At 39.0% G+C, this 20,633-nt stretch overlaps 1 protein-coding gene across 5 annotated transcripts in view; it reads right to left on the reverse strand.

Moving 5' to 3' along the window:
- SOGA1 (suppressor of glucose, autophagy associated 1) overlaps positions 1-20,633 on the reverse strand; it is a 104,090-nt gene that overhangs the window by 2,936 nt on the left and 80,521 nt on the right. For 3 of the 5 annotated variants that reach the window (XM_039319174.1, XM_039319172.1, XM_039319175.1), the window contains exon 15: positions 19,308-19,449. In XM_039319174.1, the coding sequence (XP_039175108.1) occupies positions 19,308-19,449 (142 nt within the window). Of the gene's footprint in view, positions 1-13,133; positions 19,450-20,633 lie in introns of those variants that run through there. The other 2 variants (XM_039319176.1, XM_039319177.1) reach the window with 1 other exon arrangement.

Below are 20,633 nucleotides of genomic sequence, written 5' to 3' on the forward strand. Positions count from 1 at the left end.
GATCAGCAACATGGTTTTGAACTCTATTTTCAGCCTGGTGGCACCAATACAGATCCTAATGATCTGTATCATATATTACCATGATCTAGTTGGGTGAGAGTAATGATATTACCTTTTAGAGATCTGCCTTTCCAGGGTTTTGGATCTTGGAGCAATCACAGACTTAAAGTCAGAGGTGCAAGTGGTACTGATCTTAAAGAAAAATGTGTCACCAGGGGTGCTGCTTCTAAGGTTAAGTTGGGCTTTAGGGGCAAGTGGAGTATCATTCTAGTGTACAAGCCGCCCTACTATACATTTGGATCCCTCTTCAGGCTTCTTGAACTTGTCTTGGGCTCTTTATTATTTATTCAATCTATATGGCTGCCTACTCACCAGCCAGTGATGGGGTCTATGGAGGTCGGTCAGAGAAAGCTAAATAGTTCACAGCCTTTTTGGCAATGTGGCTTAGTACATCCTGCTAGTCATATGTTAGACCCTATGTTTGTCTTAGAGAAATTATGTGGTGATCTTAACTAGAGGTATTACATTTGATTGTAGTTTGATCCAGTTAAGGATAACCTGCTCTTCCAAGGCCTTTATAAGGCAAACCTTTTAAGAGTTTCTATCCAGGTGTCTGGTGAATCAAGATTTTCCAAAGGATGGATATGTATATTTGTACTTATTTATATGATTAATGAAGCTGCCTGTCTCATTATAGGAGTATAAACCCATTATGCCCTAGTTAAACAGTAACCCATGAAACAAAAACTACATAATCTAATTACCAGATCCAAATGCCTAGAGAAACAGCCAGGAGATTTAAGAAGACTAACAAGGTTGGGGCTATCTGGATCTCTGGGTGGATGCTGTTCCACAGGGTAGGTACAGACACACAGAAGATTCTAAAGATCAACAAGATTGCATTGTTTGATGGAGGAAGCCCAGAGAATTCTTTCTCTTCAAGAGCTAGCAAGGCAGGCAGAAAAAATGGAGTAAAAAGTTCCACAAATAATTCATCCAAATAAACTTGGAAAGTTTCCCAAAGTTCCAACAAGCAGCTCCACTTAATTGTCTGTTTAGATTCTGGCAATAGGAGACAATACATGCTCTTAATAAAATTATCCCCAAGCAGTAGGGATTCATGCCTGAGAATGGTATGAAGGTAGCATTACATGCTGCAGTGGATGACTTGTGTTGGGAACTAAATGGGGTTAGTCTATCAGATATGTTGGAAGCTTTTACAATTGACTGTAGCAACCTTCCAAGTTGCCCATGTGGATTGAAGATCCAGAGGTACTGTTCTCTAATTGTACCATCCTTACTGTACTGGGCAATTCTAATAGGAGAGATTTCCCCAATTGCCATTCCTTTTTGGGGTGCCATGGTAATCAATCCTTTCCCCTTACTGTTTCATATGTATATGAAATATCTAGTTAAAGGTGTGATACCATCAACAGGGTGATATTGAGCTTTATATTGCCATCACAGACCCAACTGGAGATGCTGTTGGTCTTGTCCTATCCTCTAGTGCTTGTTAGGAGTGGACAAAACATGCTGAGACTGAACCAAAGAAAGAATGCTGTTTGTGCACCAGGGTCACTGTTGCTCTCAGAAGAGTGGCATTGCCTTTTAAAGAGCAGGTCAGCAATTTGAAATCCTCTGCACTGACCTATGATAAATTCTATCATCTCAATTGCTTTATAATATTTTAAATTTTTGGTAAGCTATTTCATCAGTGTTCCTTATTAGGGACAATGTAAACTAAATAATTGTGTCTTTTTTAAAATTTCAAATGGAAATACCTCAGTTTTTTGTAATAGGGCAGTCTTCAGAGTCTTTAGTCTCTGTGGTAATGATTTGAAAGCTGCTGCTTGTTGCTTCACTGATCTTTTTTCTTTGGGAAAAACTGCACTAACAATTGTCAGTATCTGTTGGATAGTAGCAAACATTATTTAAAGATGACTTGAATATTTAAGAGGGGGAGAACATCTGCCATAGATTTCAACCTGCCTATGAAATGCCTAAGAGAACCTCTACAAACTGCAGAACTTTATGAAGAAATGCACTATTTGAATCCAAACACAATTTAGGGAAAGCAGCATGCATGAGAAATGAAGAGCATGAAAAATATCCAAGGAACAGGAAGGAATTCAGGCTGACATTAGCAATGACTGACACACTGGGCAGTTATGAGCTATTGAAAGGACAAGTTGAGCCTCTCAGAGATGGTATCAACTTACCAATGGGCTAGTGAAGATAAAGGACATTGCCAAGGTTAGTTAAATGTAACTCTTGCACTCTCTCCCTTCTAGTTAATTTCTTTCTCTTTTTCAGAAAAGCATTTGAGAAAACACCTTGTAATCTCAACTTGGTGGAGGTTTCTAGAAAGAAGTCCTGAACATTTTGAAATACTTAAAAAAGTGGGTACGGTCATAGAATGGATACCATAGAAGCACAGTGACTCACAAAAGAGATGTGCACAAAGATAATGTTTCTGTGAGAAGAGTCAGGCTGATTCAGCTGCAGAAAAATATGTTCTGCTGCCCTCTGATGGGGCAACAAAAATAGTTAATTTTCAATTAGATTAATAGGAGCCCTGGAACTTCTCCAGAATGAAGCCTACATTAGTTCAGATTTATTCTGTGTTATTTAGATGTGGCTGAAATTTAAAGAAGAATGCAAAGGGAAGTAATTTTGCTCGGTGCCTGTTATGCATCCATAATATAAACCTGAATAACCCATTAAATCTCAACTGTGACCACAGCCCCAGCTTGATTTCCCCAGCTTATTTCAGATATGCTAGATAATTGGTTCCAGAAGTTCTACTTAATATGGCCTCTCTCCAGGGCTTTTTTTCTCATAGAACGCCCAGAATGGAGTTCCGGGAACCTTTTTTGGATGGGACCTTGTAGGGTGGGCAAGGTGGGTTGTATGACGTGTGTGAGTTCTGGCACTTTTTTTTTTTTTTTACAAAAAAAGCACTGCCTCTCTCAATGAATAAAAGAATAACAGAGTTGGAAGTCTTGTAGTCCAACCCCCTGCTCAAGCAGGAAACTCTATACCATTTCAGACAAATGCATCCAAGAGACCACCGGTTTGAAGAAAGCTGGAATAAAATTGCTTCACTTCTCCTGCAGTGACATTCTCCCTTACCTACATTGTCTCTCCAAAGCAATAATTCCAACATCTCTGCATGTCCACTGTGTATTCTCTGACAAATCAGGTATGATTGTTTAAACATATTTTGCTGAAGCAGCAATAATAGCTGGATTTGGGAAAACCTGAACAAAGGAAAGAACGTTCTCAGCATAGATGAAATGTTTTTATTATCTTCTCTTTCTTTAATAATTTTGTCTCCCTAAAGTCTAAAAGTGGCCAAATATATAAAAAGACATTTTAAAAGCAAAATGATACACATCCGAATCCTGGGATAGTCTTTATATTTTTAAGAAGATAGAAATTAGATGCAGAAAAAATATTGTCAGAAGCAAATGTGTTGTCTTTGGTAATTGTAAAATAATGGTATGTCTGTGCCTGCTCAGTACAAGAGTGGATATTAATATAAACAAGGTTTCCCATGAGGTCCACAGTATTTAGCCAAACTCTCAGAAAACCAAAACTCAAAGCAGCCTTGGACACCAGGAGGCAGCATACAGCTAAAGATCAGGTTTGTATCTAGTTCTATTCAAATGGATGTCTTAAAAAGAAAATAAGGTGAAAACACAATTAGCCTTTTTATTGGTCAGTATTTACATATAAATTTTCTGTTTCCATCCAAGCCTTGTCTCAAGTCAGACCTCTAATATTTCTCTTTAAAGAAAACTGGCAAATTAGTTAAAATAGTTTTTGTTAAGATAATAGTGTGGAGTTGGTTTCTTAGGGTATTGCAGCAGATGTTGAGAACTAATGCACAGGGCTGCAGGTTGCAGCTGTTTATTTCTTTGTCAGACAGTCTCCTTACTATGAAGAATAAACATAGTAGTTGTAAGTCAAAATGCCCACTTCTAAATGCAGATAGATTTTTAGTTGGCTGCAAAATTATACCCTAACAATTCAAGCAACTGAAATGCCCATCAGCCTAACAGGAAGATCAAAAAGACAGCTGCCCCAAGGAAATAGCTATCTGACTTGCCACCAAGTCATACCCTTTTCTGCCCTTTTTCTGGATTACACTTTAGCAGAATCTGTCCTCCTCCTGTCTGCAGTCTTATCTTTTTTTGTGGCTGTTGGTTTATGTTAAGGGCACATAGCAAGTTTTATTGTGTTTTCGTACCTTTTTACAGTTGAAAAGTTTGCAGTTCAGTAGCAAGAATTATAAAACAAGGAAGTAAGCAAGCAAATAAAAGAGGTGCCTCCGAGATCTATGTTGGGTTGATGTGCCCTCCCTATTGCCAAATCGTATTTCTCTACAAGAATTATGGCTCTTTATTTTGTCCTTGTGGATTCTCAACTCATATTCTTTGCCTTACTGGGACCACTTTTTTCCTTTTACCCAATTGCTTGGAGGTTTATTTTGTTTTCCAGATTAAAAAGAAGGCTTAACAAATGCAGAATTTACTGTTCGATTTGTAATCCTTAGGCATGATGGAAGTGATCATGCTTACTCCTATTGGGCCTACTCCCTTGGCTTTTTTTGCTCCTCTCCAGTGTGGCACTATTATCTCAGGCTAGCCTGGGTTCTTCCAACATTTTGCCTCTGCTACATGCTTCCCATTCACAAGCCTTTTCAAGTAGGTCCCTTTCCTCATTTGTTTTCACTATAGTTGAACTCAAAACAATCATCACAATCTCCATGGAAACAGATTTAGTGGCTCCTATGGAAACAGACATGAAGGAAAAACCCCTGCAGAGTTGCAGCTTTTGGAATAACTCCCACCCACAGTGTAGACAACAACTCTGAATGAATTGATGAACTGCTGTGATGCCAGATACTACTAATAAGCAATATAAGATGACCTGTTTATTTAAGGGCATTACAGCCAACAGCAGTTGTGCATGGATATCCTGACTGTACATTTTGCATGGCTTTATCTGAAAAGGGCCATTTCACATAATTGCTAGAAATATTGGCTTAGTGTCATTATCCAAATGTGCATCTTCCTTATATTATACCTCTTTATACTGCATCCTGGATTTCCACTTTGGAGGGATGCTCTGAGCATTCTGTATTCTGAGCAGCCTTTCCTCATTATCCACGCCATGTCTCTGTCTTAAAAGGCAGAGAAAGCAATTCAGACAGACTCCTGCATGTGCAAATCTGTATTCTTTTTCAGTATATGGTTATAAGTGAAATGGTGCATTTAATCAATTCTGAGTAGTGGTTAATGTAAATTAACTAATTAATAGCACATTGATAAGACTGTTCACATTAAATGAAAATAAATATTCTTATTTAATTTTGGAACTCTTTCAGTCTAACAATGTTCATTATACACTGAGAAGATATACCTTTTGGATGACAGAATTATAATTTTAACATTTTTTTTAGAGGGCAAGGAATGAAAATGCCACGATGGTGACATAATGATGTATATTGAGGGTCAAGTCAATATGTTCCTTGTTCTTGGCGGTTGTGTTTTTGCTTTACTTGTCTTAAGCTGATACAGGACAGAACACACAAATTTGTTTTATTTCCTGTTGGGACTCAGTGGGAAACCACATTGCCTGTACTAAATGATCGCTACCAAATATTAGTATCACAGCTTTGGGAGACACAGAAAAAGGGATCAAGAGAGAGCAGCATGTTGTCTATAAGTTAAGAGTGGCCCATCCAACTCTTGCATAATACAGACTATAACTTAGCACTTCCCTGCCCTCCAGCTCCATTTGTACTGTATTCCATCAGTGGTCATGTTTTTTCTTCAACTTTGGGGCTTTTGAAAAAAAAAGGATAGTATGAGAGGCTAGTATTCGGTATATGATTTAACAGGCATTCAAAATTTATGAAATGAATGAAACAAGTGAAGAGCACACCTTACTGCAAAATAATAGATCAGACCAAAGGAAGAAAAATGGCATCAGAGATGTAGAAGTTGAGAAAATTGAGGATAGGAATCTAGCCCAGAGCATATGGCTAGGAATAAATGAAGAGGAAACAGCAATGAAATTACTGGGGGGGGAGGGGGAATGGAGGAGAGACTGCCAAGATTCACAACCAGATTAGAACATTTCTAGGAATGTGAAACCTAGTACAGTAATAATGGAATACAGAGCAGTAGTATATGTAGATTTTAGCAAAGCCTCTTGAAATCCCAGTAGAGGAAATGGCAAAATATGGATTGGGCTATGTGTTAAATGCACATTGTATTCAAACTGTATAAAATGTCACACAAACATGGCATAAGTTCATAAGAAATTTCTCTAGTGCATTATTGTGTGTTGGCTTACTAAGATAGACCCTGCAACCAAAGAGCTGAGCTGAAGTCAATGGATCTGAGAAGTTAACCTAGCTTTTCAGCATGGCTACAGTTTATACCCCTGTAATATTTACACAGAAGCTTTGATAACATTCAGAAATCTAGCTTTAGGGCAGAATAAATGGAGGCAAATTAATACTCAATAGTTATTATACACAAATCCTTTTAATCCTTAAGAATTCATATAGAGATTCCAATTTTAAGTTGCCTTTGAAAACATCATAACCACAAAAATAGGTCTAAATGAAAGATGCATTATTGAAGTGTTACATGAATCATCTTTCCCTCTTAAGAAACTATCAAAGACTTAGTGGAATAAAGGACTGCTTAGGTTGGTTCATTGAACTAATATTCCCCTTTTTTAAAATTACTTGCTCTGGGCAAATTACTTATTTGTGTAGCTGTGTATCTTTGTTACCTTATTAGAATTATTTTTTTTAATGATAGGCTAGGACAGACATGTCAAACACAAGGCCCGGGGGCCAGATGTGGCCCACGAAGTGGTTTCATATGGCTCGCAAAGCCATCCTGGAAACAGTGAGGGAATGGCCCCCGCTGCCTTGGTCCTGGCCCAGGCCGGCTGCGAGCCAATGTATAATTTTGTGGTGGCCATCTATGCTGAAACACATTCAGTCTTAGCTCCACAAGGCCGTCTGGAAACAGTGAGGAACCAGCCCCTGCCGCGTCGGTCCCACCCCCTGGGTGCATGCTGGGGAGGTGTCACCCTTTGTGAGGAATGAAGAAATGCACCATCACCTGGAAGTGGCCAGCAAATGGCCCTCACCTACTTCACATATCCAGCTTGATGGGCTCTGGGGGAGGGGGTTTGGCAGGCAGCGGGGCACTCTCCTCACAGCACTGAGAGGCTGACCCCAAAAGAAATGCGAGGCCGCCCAGCTCCCAGCCTGCCCGGTTTCAGCAGGCGCTCTCCTCACAGCACCAAGAGCTGAGCTGGGTGGCGTGAATCTGATGTGAAGTGCAATGCTGTCTAGCCCCCAGCCTGCCCAGTTTCAGCAGGCAGCAAAATGCAAAGTTGGCGAGCTTTGCACTGCCTGGCTCAATCTCTCAGCGTTGTGAGGAGAACGCCCCGCTGCCTGCCAAAACCATGCCCACCCAGTAGGCCACACCCACTCCATTCACGCCCACCCTGGCCACACCCACCCGGTCCCCCAAAGGCAACCGCAATGCTGATGCAGCCCTCAATGAAATTGAGTTTGACATCCCTGGGCTAGGACATCCAGCTATATGGATGGGAGATGTTCTATTGGCCAGGAAGGAAAAGTATTTAACAATGTGTGTTTTTGACAACCCAGCATTTTGTCTCTAGAGCCTGAAGAGGAAACTGATAGACCGAACAAATATAGATGTATCCTATCTAGTCATAGAATTGAACGAGCTTGTGCTTGAGCCCTCAAAGCAACATCTCACACTCAGAAAAAATGCAGCAGGTGAATACATTGTCCTCTGTACACTGAGATTTATACCTTTTCCCCTCTAAATAGCTGGGTGCTACATTCAGTCTCTTTGCTTCTGTCCTTGAGAATAACATAGAAGAAAGACCATTTCTTCCAAAACTATTCCTGATATTGTACTTAGATGATGGAAGTTCAACTGACAGTTTAACTGGATCCAAACTTCATATGTCTTACATTATATGATTCCAAGCATTGTAGTTTGTAAATCCTTGTTTAAGGCTTAGGATGTTATTTGTACTCATCACCTAGTGTAATTTAATTTAATTCAATAAGTCACACAATGACTTAAGAACCAGTTTGGTGTAGTCATTAAAATCATCAGACTAGAAACTGACTTGTAGTCCTGCCTTAGACACAAAGCCAACTGGGTGACTTTGGGTCAGTCACTTTCTCTCAGCTTGGAAACAATGGAAAACCACTTCTGAAAATATTGCCAAGACAAGCCCATGGATTTGTGCATGTGGTCACCAGGAGTCAAGATTGAATCAAAGCCACTCTACCCTCTCCTACAAAATAGCCTGATGTGCAAACCCAGTCATTATATTCTTTAATAACCACAGAGACAAGTCTCTGACAGGACTGAAGTAGTTTTCACCAAAGACTGAATATTCATTTATGATCTGTCAGCATCCAGAAACTGATTAAAGGCATGAAAAGGATCTATGGCTATTTATGAAACAGATGTAATAACCTGTGATTGGCTTCTATAATGTGTAATTCTGTTTTCCTTACTCTGGTGCTCTCCGCATGTTTTCAATCATACATATCCAAAGATAAAGAAGCTGGGAAAGGAATAGATGGGTTTTCTACAGGACAAGTTGAGAAGAACTGGTCTTGTTTATATAAACCTGCTTTAGCTAATATTATATCTCCATCAGCCACTGAGCAACCCAACCAATCTAGACATAATAATGTCTTCAATAGTAGACGATTCTGAAGGAATGTTGCTTATTGAAAATTCCAAGTGCAGAATTGACTGTTACAAATAATGTAATAGTCTATGACCCGAATTAGGAGATAACAGTGAACAGCAGTGCCTTCATACTTTAACTGAAAAACAAGAGGTTTGGCGGGTTGTGATGTAGCTTCAAAGGAAGTCTTTCACATCTATCTTGCACTAAGATCTATTAAAATATTTGTTTGCCTTTGAACACAGTCTAATTACTGAACAAAATTAGGTATGTATGTTATTTTTATCTATTATTTTGAATGTATTATCAAAAATGTCTCTTTTAGGAAAGTAGCATAAACACTAAGGACAAAACTTTTATAATACCTATAAATTACATGATAAAATTGTACATAAAGTACAATTTGCAACTTAAACTACATGACGTATTGTGCATTGGATAAGAGTACATGGAATGCATGCACCCAAGAGGATGCTCAAATCAAGAGTGCACAAGTTATGACCTGCAGGCCATACAACAACCTCCAAGGGATTTGGTGCAGCCTCTGAAGTTTTTCCAGATGTTGTCTCCCATTTCTTTACCATCTTCCTCATGCTATCTTGACAGTTTATGTCATAATAAATCAAAAGAAGAAAGAAAGCATATATTCATATAATCAAGGAATCATCCCTTTCCCACATATATTCCAGCCAGGAGGCAATAAATCAGTTCAAATAGGAGCTTCGTGGTCTCAAAATCTTTCATACCTTAAATAGTTTGCTAAGTAACAAGCTACAGTAACTATTTAAGCCAGTGGTTCTCAACCTGTGGGTCGGGACCCCATTTGGGGTCGAATGACCATTTCACGGGGGTCGCCAAACCATGCTGTCCACCATTTTTTTTCCCTTTTCCCTAGCTGTCCTACTCCCTCTTATTGGTGGCCACACCCACTTGGGGGTCACCACAACATGGGGAACTGTATTATGGGGTCACAGCATTAGAAAGGTTGAGAATCACTGATTTAAGCTAACTATAAGTCAATGACTTCTCTACACAAACAAACTTATTATTTAACTACTCCATACCTGACTGTTTCAGAATAGATTTTTACATATAAAATAAAGTGAGCTATTTGATTCTACTTTTATATTGCTCTATGTACAAAAATAGAATATAGTGTATAATTGGCTTTCTATTATGTTAGATATTCTCACAACTATTATTATTTAATGGCACTGCATGTGACTCCAAATTAATGGGATGCAGGCAACAGATCTTGTTGTGCATAAAAGAGCATCAGAATACTAAGTAGACTGACTGCCATTGTCCTTATTCTTATTAGGGAATCTATAGCACAGATAGCACAAGGAGTTAAGCTATTCTCCAAAGCACCTGAAAGCACGATAAGAAGCAATGGGTGGAAAGTAATCAAGGAGAGAAACAACTTAGAACTAAGGAGAAATTTTCTGACACTTAAACAATTAATCAGTGGAACAACTTGCCTCCAAAAGTTGTGAATGTTCCAACACTGGAAGTTTTTAGGAACAGACTGGATAACCATTTGTCTGAAATGGTATAGGCTTTCCTGCCTGAGCAGGAGGTTGGACTAGAAGATCTCCAAGGTCCCTTCCAGTTCTGTTATTCTGATCTGTACATACACCTATAATAAAGGTAAAAAAGGATATATGCAGTGTTAGCTTCATTTTAGATATCAAAAAGGTTTTGCCACTCCCAGTGTTTTGTTTTCAGTGGGAAATGGGTCCAAGTGGCTCTTTGAGTGTTTTGGGTTGCCTACCCCTGCCCTATACCATTCCAGATAAATAGCTGTGCAATCTCTTCTTAAAAACCTCCAGTGATGGAACACCCACAACTTCTAGAGAAAGCCGTTTCACTGATTAATTGTTCTCCCTGACAAGAAATGCCTCCTTAATTCTAGGTTAGATCTCTCTTTGATAAGTTTCCATCTGTTACATTGTCCTGCCTTTAAAAATTTAAAAACTCTCCACTTGTTTTCATGTTATAATTTTGTTAAATTTGCCGTTATATTGTTGTTTTAATCTATGCTTTCTTCTCATATCAGTGCCTGGTTTTTTGTGTCTTTAGTTGTTAATTGGAGTGTTTGCTGTACACAAGGAAGCAACAACTAATGACTTAATATCCACCATCAACATTCCAATTACTACATACAGAACAGCCCATAAACACTAAACATATGTAGAACAGCCCAATGCACACGTTCTGGAGAGAGAGAAGTTCCCTAAGGATGGGCTTCAGCATGGGTCCAAAAGCTCAGAAGACTAAATTTTTGGTCCTGGTGATTGACTCAAATTGGATCCTGCAACATTACACTAGGACATGTACAGTATATTTGCCTTCACATGGAATTTTCTACAGAGATGCTCCTCCTTTATGCTACTGTTAATCAGAAGGAAACCACAAAAGTCATCCAGTGTCTCTTCTTACTCTGTATTTAATCTCTGAAAATGGAGCTGTAACATCCAAGTTTTTGCAGAGTGCATATCAAATTGTATATGTACATACCATTCACACTTGATGGGGCTAGTACTTTGTACTCAAAGCACACTCCCTTGTATGGCATCAGTTCCAACTGCTAGAACTAGTGACAGAGTTTAATTTTAAGACTGGCTTTCTACAGAGAAACAAATTCCTGAGTGCCTCCTACATGAGAATATGAACAACGAATAATTTATAGAGTGGGGCAAAACATAACATAACTTTGTGTAAATGACACATGCACAATAAATGCTTTCTACAAACATACACAAAGGCTGCCAGTCAAATATAGGTGATGGTTAAATAATCAACTTGAATCCAAGGAAGAGCAATGTTTCTTTTGATCAGGGTTTCTTTTGATCAGATGAGGAAAGTTAAATCAGAAAGCCAGTGTTCTGCCTGCTGTGACATAGATTTATGGCAACATTTAATGTCAAAATAAAAATCCAGAAGAAAAGCTACCCAATATCAACAGGCTGAGGTTAAGCATTTTTTTCTGTGTGCAGGGAAAAATTGAATGTTCAAGCTAGCAAACAACTGAGCCTATGTTAAGTTACTATGGCTGTCCAAAATTTTGGATTCAAAAGCACAAAGGGCATGCTTTTTCCTGCAATTGTGCAACTTTATCTACACTGTCACATGAGTCTGGGAAAAGCCAGTTTGGTTTAAAATGTTGCAGACAAGTGTAAGTTTGTGTCCTTTCTGTTCCAAAGCACATTTTTGCCATAAATTCTTTATGATTTTTTCACATATGTGTGTGTGAAATGGGATAAGTTCTTGGCAACATAATTCATGCTAGACATTTTGAAGTATGGCAAAGCTCTCATGGGACAAATTGGATAGCCAGATGCTTTCTTTCGTTAGACAGGCTCAGGAGACAACATGTTTTTAAAATTACACTAGAGTGGTATCTTTATGTATTTAAAATGAGAGCCTGGAAAGCAAAAATAAAATCAGGCACTTTTTAAAAGGCAACCCAATAACAAGCAGTAATAACTGCTTGTTATTACCTTCCTGTTTTTCTTGCTTTCAAGAGCAAACACAAAGCTTTGAGTGCACTATTTTCACTCTCATTAATTAAAAGCCACCTCAGAAGTCTGTAATTTGATTCAGTCCACTAAATAATGCATTCCCATTTTTTTTACGCCAAGGGTTTCCATATGCATGTGGTGCTCTGAAGGAAGAAAAACAGGGAGGTAACAAAAAGCAGGAAAATATCTTAAAGTTTGCACTTCTTCAGCACTTGGGTTGCCTTTTAAAAGTGCCTGATTTAAGATTTAACAAGTCCCGGAGGCTTGGCTACACAAAACTCAGCTTGAAATTAGTTTCTCTTCATACTCACTCGGGCACAAATGAAAGGTATTCATACAGTACTTAGAGGTGTGAAAATGAAAATAGGACAATGGACAAATACATTTCAATGAATCCAATTCACCTTTCAATAGAATATACATGTGGAGTTTAGCAAGCGTTCTTTTTGCACATTCAGGTACAGAAAACGAAGCTGTGAACTGAGATCTAAGGTAGGTGTAAAACAGAGACATTTCAACACCTTCAGATACAGACATCCTTCCTTGGAGAGTGGGGTGCAGAAAAATAGGACATGATTGACTTAATCTCCTGGCTAGGGAAGAAATCTGGTAACCGAATTATCTCTATGCCATTTTGATAGGACAGTGGGATAGAATGGCTATCGTGTGTAGATGCGTTCCTGATTTTTCTGAGAATCAGGGAATGACAAGGGCATTCCAGGAAAAAGTTTGGGTGGCACACTGTCTACATCTTTGGATGCCTTTGGTCACCAGGTTTCCATCAACTAGGCTAAAGCAACGTGCAACTGGAATAAGCATCAAGACGTCTTGGTGATTCAGACTTTATTGGCAAAAGGGATGCTAAACAAATCTTGTCTGAGGCACAGGGTTGTTACTTGTAAATGACAAAAATGTCTCAGGTTCCATTAACTCCATATTCAGAAATATTCAGAACAATTATTTACAAAATAAGACAAAGTTTTAAAATTTACAAATAATTAAAAGGCATTGATAAAAATAAAAACAAAAACAAACAGAAAAAACAGTCCCCAAAGTAGAAGTAAAAAAGAGGTTCCCAATGAAAACACTAAAAACCACCCCCAAAAGAAATATTTACACCACAAGTTAGCAATCATTGTAAATTCTATCCCTTGCTCCCCGATTTACAAATTCATGCAGCAAAGAGAAAGAGGCTGCCCTAGAAAAGCTATCTAGGCTGGGTTGTTATTGGTTAGTTGCTAGTGTCCGCTTTGTGTGCTGTACTTCATATGAAAATGGGGCCAGCCTCCACCCAGTATTGTATGTGGATAAACAACATTAAGAACTAGGTGGACAATATCATTGTTTTCCTGGAACAGTAGGCGCTTGGTGAAGAAGGTTCAGCCTAGGTGTCAATAGCTATTAGATTTCTAGTAGCAATTAGAACATACCTTCAACTGGGCGTAGATAAAGAACAAGGCCATAGGTGTGAGATTTGCATGGAACTTGCTGGCCTGCCAAAGAATTTTCCTCAGCTACCCAGGTACAGGAGATAACTGTTCATTTGTATTAAAGCTAATTAGATTGAGCTGTAAGCCTGTAGCCCTCAAGACTTAAATACCAATATAATGAATCTCATGTGACTGGAGAATATAGGATCATGAACTTGAAGTTCTTCTCTGATGCAATTCCCTTGGATTTGGCCCACTATTCCTCATTAGCTGCACATTATTCTGGTTTTGCTTTCTAGTACTCAATAAAAATTCATTTCAGAATATCCAAAGCTATTTATGTTTTAAGTTAGATACAGAAAATATCACATTATTTTGCACGTGAATGCAATTAAGGTAAAACAGGAACTAGAGTGTAAGCAACATAATGCTGGTGGTTTCCTTAGGGAGCGTTACATGCTTACTAGCACAGTTTAGCAAGCCACAATGAAAACCTTGATGCAAATTCCACTGGGATGGTGCTTGCAGTCCAATATCTGATAAAAATATGTTAGGTTGCAATGTTTGCAGTTTAATCCCTTGCCTTTTCTTTGACCCTCCCTCCCCATGGATGCTCATGAGGTCACTACTGTTTAACTGGCAATGACTTGCAGCATCCATTGCAAATAACACTGACTTTTATCCAAAGATACCTAAAGGCATTTGGCAGTGTTACTTTTATTTGGATTCCCCTCAATACCCTTTCTAATCTTTTGAAAGAATCTCCCACTTTGATATTAGGAGTTGGTTGCCTTCCCTGAGAAAAATGTTAATTTATGCACTAATGTGCAATATTGCTGCTAGCTGTTCTACATCTGAAAATCCATCATTTTAGTTATCTTCTATCTGGTTCATCAACCCTTATGCAAATTTAGAGTTTGTCATTATTTAAAGAAACTCTTTCAGTGTTATAAAGGAATTCCTCAGCTATAGTTCTCTCCAGAACATAAGCTGTTCAATTAGAAAGCATGATTGAAGAGTTACTTTTAAATACCAAATAAACATCATGATTAATATATGTTTAAAGACAGATAATGGCTGGAGGAAAAAATGAAACACAGTTGATTGGTTGTAGCTTCTTTTTTCCTTCTACTACTGTTAAGTGAGTCTGACCAACGATAGGCAGGGTCCTGGAATAATAAAGATATCAGCTAGAAACAGATTAACCAAGTTAATTTCACCTTTCTGCTTGAATTCAAGATTCATGCTACCTGGTATGAATTTGTCAAATTCCCTACTTATTTTGTTTCCATTTTTCATCTTCAGCTATAATATAGTAAATTTACTCACAAGTAAATTCCATGACATCCACTTATTTCTGAGACAATATACACAGCTGAAGCTGCAGATTACACTTTCTAAAGTACCTTCCTAATTAGGAACAATAACCTAGACCTTTGAGTCCAAATAGGAAAGTAAACTGCAAGAAGAATAGGTAGCCATCAGTGGCCAAAAACTAAGCAAGAAAACTCTTAGATACCCCTAACGGAGTTTCAGAAGAACAATCTGTTCCTAAATTACTGCATGAATTGAGTCTTCCTCTCTTTCAGTTAATATTTGGTGGGGGCAGGGAATTGCAGAACGGATTACTGTAGAACATTCAGGAGAACCAAAACAACTGCCCTGATGTTATCTGAGAATCTAACTCACATAGAATTCCAAGTCTCAAAAATGATTTTGTAGTAGAAAAATACACAAAATACACACTCCACTTTAGCTATTAGGGACTGCTTCTCAGAGAGAAATGCAAAATGGGGCAAATATCTGATGAAACAATCTCCATCATTATCCTTGTTTGGACTGTGGTCTGGTATTCCTATTAAGGGTACAGTTGAAATGGATGTTCAGTGCAATGAATGTCTAAGTCTTTGAGGAAGTGAAGACATGCTTGAAAGATGTGGATAATGGAATGGGTGATCCTGGAAACTCTGAGGTGACAGACAATTGGCTCAGCAGAGTTTTCCAAGAGCTAAGAAAGAGGCCCTACTTTCCAATACACAACCCTCCCATTGGGCTTCTACTTGAGAATAAACTAGGTAAAATAAATAAATAGGTTCGGCATCATTTATATCTTACAAAATCCAGGTTAAATTGCAGAAACTTTAGAGTGGGTTTTTATGCCATTTTGACTGCAAATATTTACCAGGCATGCCCCCCCCCCAGAGCAACCCATTAATAATTTTAATTCCTAAAATTCTAATTATTTTGACAGTGAACTGGACTAAAAACTCCTGAATTTTGTCATGCAAATGACAAAAGTCATTTGCTCATAGTAAAGTAAAAATTTAAAAATATGAAGTGCAAGATATAAATGAAGCAATGTACTGAGAATCATTCAAAATTTGCACAACTTCTAGAAGAAGAGCATTAGAAAGTGTTTGCAATGATTTAGGATTTTGAAAGGCAACTTAGTTTTAGATTTCCCAAAGCTATATCTCAATTAGTAATGGGAAAAGCCAGAAAAATGTTTTTTTCTTCTTCTCTGTAAGTTAACCAATCATGGTTTGACTACATCTCTATTCAAGAGCAGTTCTGTAAGAAATGAGCAAATGTGTCCTTTTTCATGTGAAAGCAATTGGGGATTGCAGCATGTTTAGAAAACTGTTTCAAACCAAAAGTTCCCATATTTGCAATAGCTGTCAAGTCAGGAGAGAATTTTATTCTAAAATTTCCACTGACATACAGCTTTCTATATGCAGGATATTTGAAATAGTAGAGAGAAATTACGTAAGAGCAATGCAGATTTTGTCCACTCTACTCCAGGCTCTCTGAAAATGGAACATAGTAAGACCAAATTGGGGTGGGTGGGGAGCCAGCAGAAGGGTTTGAAAATGAGCTGGTTTGCACTGGTTGATGAAATTCCCCAAATGTGTCCTAATGGGAGAGGCACTTAGGGAGCAGCTTAAGTTGCTTGCTTGATTAAAATGTATTTATTTAAAAGAATTGTGTGACTTCCCACCTTCATCCACAACTTGGGGCAGCTCATGTTGCCAACTCCTCCATTCTAAGGCCGTGACCTCCTCCAGTCAAACGATTTGGAGCAGAACTATTAATAAAAGGGCTAGAGAGAATCCATAAGGTATGCTGTGCAATCTTTATCCTGCCTTGTTGTAATATACAGAAGAAATCAAACTGCCCACAAGTTGTATTTTCATGTAACAGAATGCTGGTACAGCTGGTTCTCTCCCTCTCCATCCAAAGAAGAAATTTCTACCTTTCGCTTCTACTGCACAAAGTGATGGGATTACACAAAAGGAAGCTGTTTGTGATACAGGTTCAGTGACCACTGAAACCTGCGACAACAAATGGTAGTTGTAACTGAAGTTGTGGCTGGCACAACACCCCCACATTTATATGATTGCGATCCAGGTGCTCAGCAATCAGCCCAGATTTCTGACATTGCAAGTTTCATTCATTCACATGTTCATGATTTGCAGCCTTCCTTTTCTGCTTCCCACAAGAGATCTTTGCTTAACCATGGTAACTAGGGACTGCCAGAACTGCTGTTGCTAAGCAATGTCATGTGATGTTGCGCTTTAAAACACATTGCTTAGCAATAGAAATTCCAATATCCCAGGTACAGATATTAACCAAGAACTACCTGTACTGAGGTCACCAAATGCCTTCTTTTTGTTTTAGGGACCCTAAAGAAGACTTACATGAGTCTGCATTAACAGGACTGTGCTACAAATTCAGATATTTCATATTTCTCCTTCTGTCTTAATCCTCTGCAGAAAAGGAACGTAAGGATATACTAGGCAATAGGTTGTTTAGTGCAGAGGTCTCCAACTTTTCCAGGCTCATGGACCGGAGGGACGGAGAGCAGCTTCAAAATTGGTGCACATGCACAAGGGGCCACGCACACTGGCGTAGCACTAGCAGCCCCATTCACATGCAGCATGCTCTGGCACCATGCACATGTGTGAATGGCCATGCACCCCCGGCGGTGATTAGCGGCTCACCCAGGCTAGCGCCCCCATTCGTGCATGCGCAAACTGGCCATGGATACCTGCCATTTGCTAGCATTCCCATTCCTGTTCACACACATGCACACCTGCAAATGGGCCACGGGCGCTAGCGTGAGTGGGGGGAATGCACGTCCATGCATGCGTGCACTGGCCAGCTATTTCTGAGGCCTACTGGCCAAGAGCCCATGGCCTGGGACCAGGCCATAGCCTATAGGTTGGGGACCCCTTGTTTAGTGAATGGAGAGTTAGGTAAGATGACTGTGAGATGTCCTGTCCTAAGGTGAACAGCTGCATGCAATTGTCCCAAGAATCTGGAATGTTTCATCAGGCCTGTGCTTATTCAGGTCTGCATTTTGTCATTTCATACCCACACCTTAAAATATAGAAGTCTGTGGATCAAAGATACTGACATTTCCACAAGAAAAAAATTGAAATACTTTATCTTAAGAACTATATAGCACCATCATCTGCATTAGGGAAATAAGGCCGTGTGGAGACATGGAAGTTTCAGCATTTCTTGGTTTTAAATTTCCTAGAGTTACCCATAGTCTGGCCATTCAAGCACAGAAACGGTGACTAATACTTGTTTTAAACTAAAGAGAAAAGATCTGCTACCTAAAGATGAAAATCCATCTCCGTTTTCAGTTGTCAAAGGAAGTCTGATGCATAGGGCCAGGAAAGCAAGGTGCGCCATGTTTTCCCTGGTGCTGGTGGTTGCTGCAGATTGCTAAAAATGGACAATAAAATGTCCTGATCTTCTCTCTCTCGCTCTCTCTCTCTCTCACACACACACACACACACACAAACTTTTTTTTTTTTTTTTACTGAGACCTGGTGTGACTGCTGGTGCCACTACAATAGATTAAAATTATGTGGCCAGTATCTAGCATAATGCAGGCTGGGTATGAGGCTTAATAGTGTTGTATACTGATTGTGCCTGAGGAAAGCTATCCATCCTAATATAATGACAAAACAGAATTGATCTGTGTTCAGCTTGCTTATTCTCTCTCTCTCTCTCTCACTCTCTCTCTCTCCCCCCCCCACCCCCTTGTTATAAGCATCTGATTCTTGAAAGCAGCACCTCTTAATCTCTGATGGTTTTTTTTCCTACAGACTAAGCAGGCAGTCCAGTCAGCACAATATATCAGCTCACAATATTCCCTGATGCCTTTTCCCATAATGCCGTTCCCAAATGAAAAAAAGGCATCTCCTTGAATTGGGAAATAAAACCCATTCGCAGGCAGCCAAACATCCAACGTCATGAACCACAGCACAGCATTCAACTCTCACTGCTCAAATTCCTGTTGTGAGTGGCCAATTAGGAATAGAAAGGTTTCCAGAGACGAGAGATTTTCATTCTGTCCCTGGCTATGCCATATAGGTTCTGTATGTCAGATCTCCTCAATGAGCTACAAGAAGACAGAAGCTGTTGCTCCAACCATGAAAGAGCAACATTCCTCAGCTGTGGCTGGCTCAGGAACAGCCAGTCCTAGAACTGCCAAAGAGATTGGTAGCTTCAGGGCAGACTGGTTCTTCCGTCATCAGTTGTAGATCCTCTCACTCACTTGAGGACCCTATTTTCTCCTCCACCCGGCTGCCATCAGGGGGATGCAATTTGCACTTAGAAGGGGAATGTCGGACAGTTGAACGTGATGACCGAGAAAAACAGGAAGTCAAGGACTGAGAGCTGCAATCACAAGCAATATCCTATAAAGAGAAAAAAAATACTAAGTGGAAAAAGAACAGGTTCAGATGAAGACTTGAGATGGTGGTTAAGAGCAGGAATCTTCACGTTACCCATAGCAGTAAATTCCTTTATGCAGGAATTTGTATTCTGATTCTGTGTTCATGCTCTCATCTACATCATACTGAGGCCTGTTGTACTCAACTACTTATAGCCATTAAAGTTAGTTTCCCTTTTCTTGGCAAAAGAAAGATAGAACTGTTCGGTGAAAAAACTTGTCAGCTATAACTGAATATTCATTTTTTATGAAAGAATTTATGAAGCTAAGTTATGTAAAGTTTATTTTTGTGTGTGTGTGCTGAAGTTGATATTTATAGCTCTATACACTTTTCCTATTTTCATTGTGTACAAATTTGTCTTGTTTTGTGTTTACTGTTTGCTAATTTCCAGCATTGCTCTTTAGAAACCACTTTCCTCTCACTGTTGAGTTGCTGGGAACATACATGTAAGCCAACTGATAGTAGACAGTATCTAATCTAGTACTAATTAGATGTTAATTAGTATCTAATCTAAGAGGTAGTCCAGGAGAGGCTGGGAGGAAATAAAGGTAACCCCGAAGCAAAATAGAAGGTAGCAGTGTACCAAGAGAGAGAAATTAATGCACTACCAAGAGATTCTGTAGGCTTCCCAGCTAGAAAAATTGATAGATATAGCAAGGAAGCGCAGAGGAGAAATAGGTAAAAACTGTAAAGAGTAAGGCTTACTACAATATTCTTATCTCATCACATACATCCAGTATGAAATTAGATCTATTTGTCAAAGATTTGTATATTTAAATTATTCTGGACAAATAAAAATGTAATATATAAAAGGTAATTAAGGGTGCAATGTATGCCCAACCTCTAATTTAAGTATGCCTGATACTTAGACTTTACTTCAGGTTATTGGTAATCACTTGCCTGTGGTTGGTAATCATTCCTAAAACAGACATTGCATGAAAGAAGAGTAGTTATTGAAATCAATGTCTAGACCAGGGGTCTGCAACTTTGGCAACTTTAAAACTTGTGGACTTCAGCTCCCAAAATTCTGGGAATTCTGGGAGCTGAAGTCCACAAGTCTTAAAGTTGTCAAGATTGCAGATCCCTGGTCCAGACTATAAATTAATCCTGATCTGGAAAAAAGTGAAGTGTCAAAGGTACATATTAAT

Source organism: Crotalus tigris, unplaced genomic scaffold (genome assembly GCF_016545835.1).
Source record: "Crotalus tigris isolate CLP2741 ecotype Arizona unplaced genomic scaffold, ASM1654583v1 scf7180000022411.5474196:2289641, whole genome shotgun sequence".
NCBI lineage: Eukaryota > Metazoa > Chordata > Lepidosauria > Squamata > Viperidae > Crotalus > Crotalus tigris.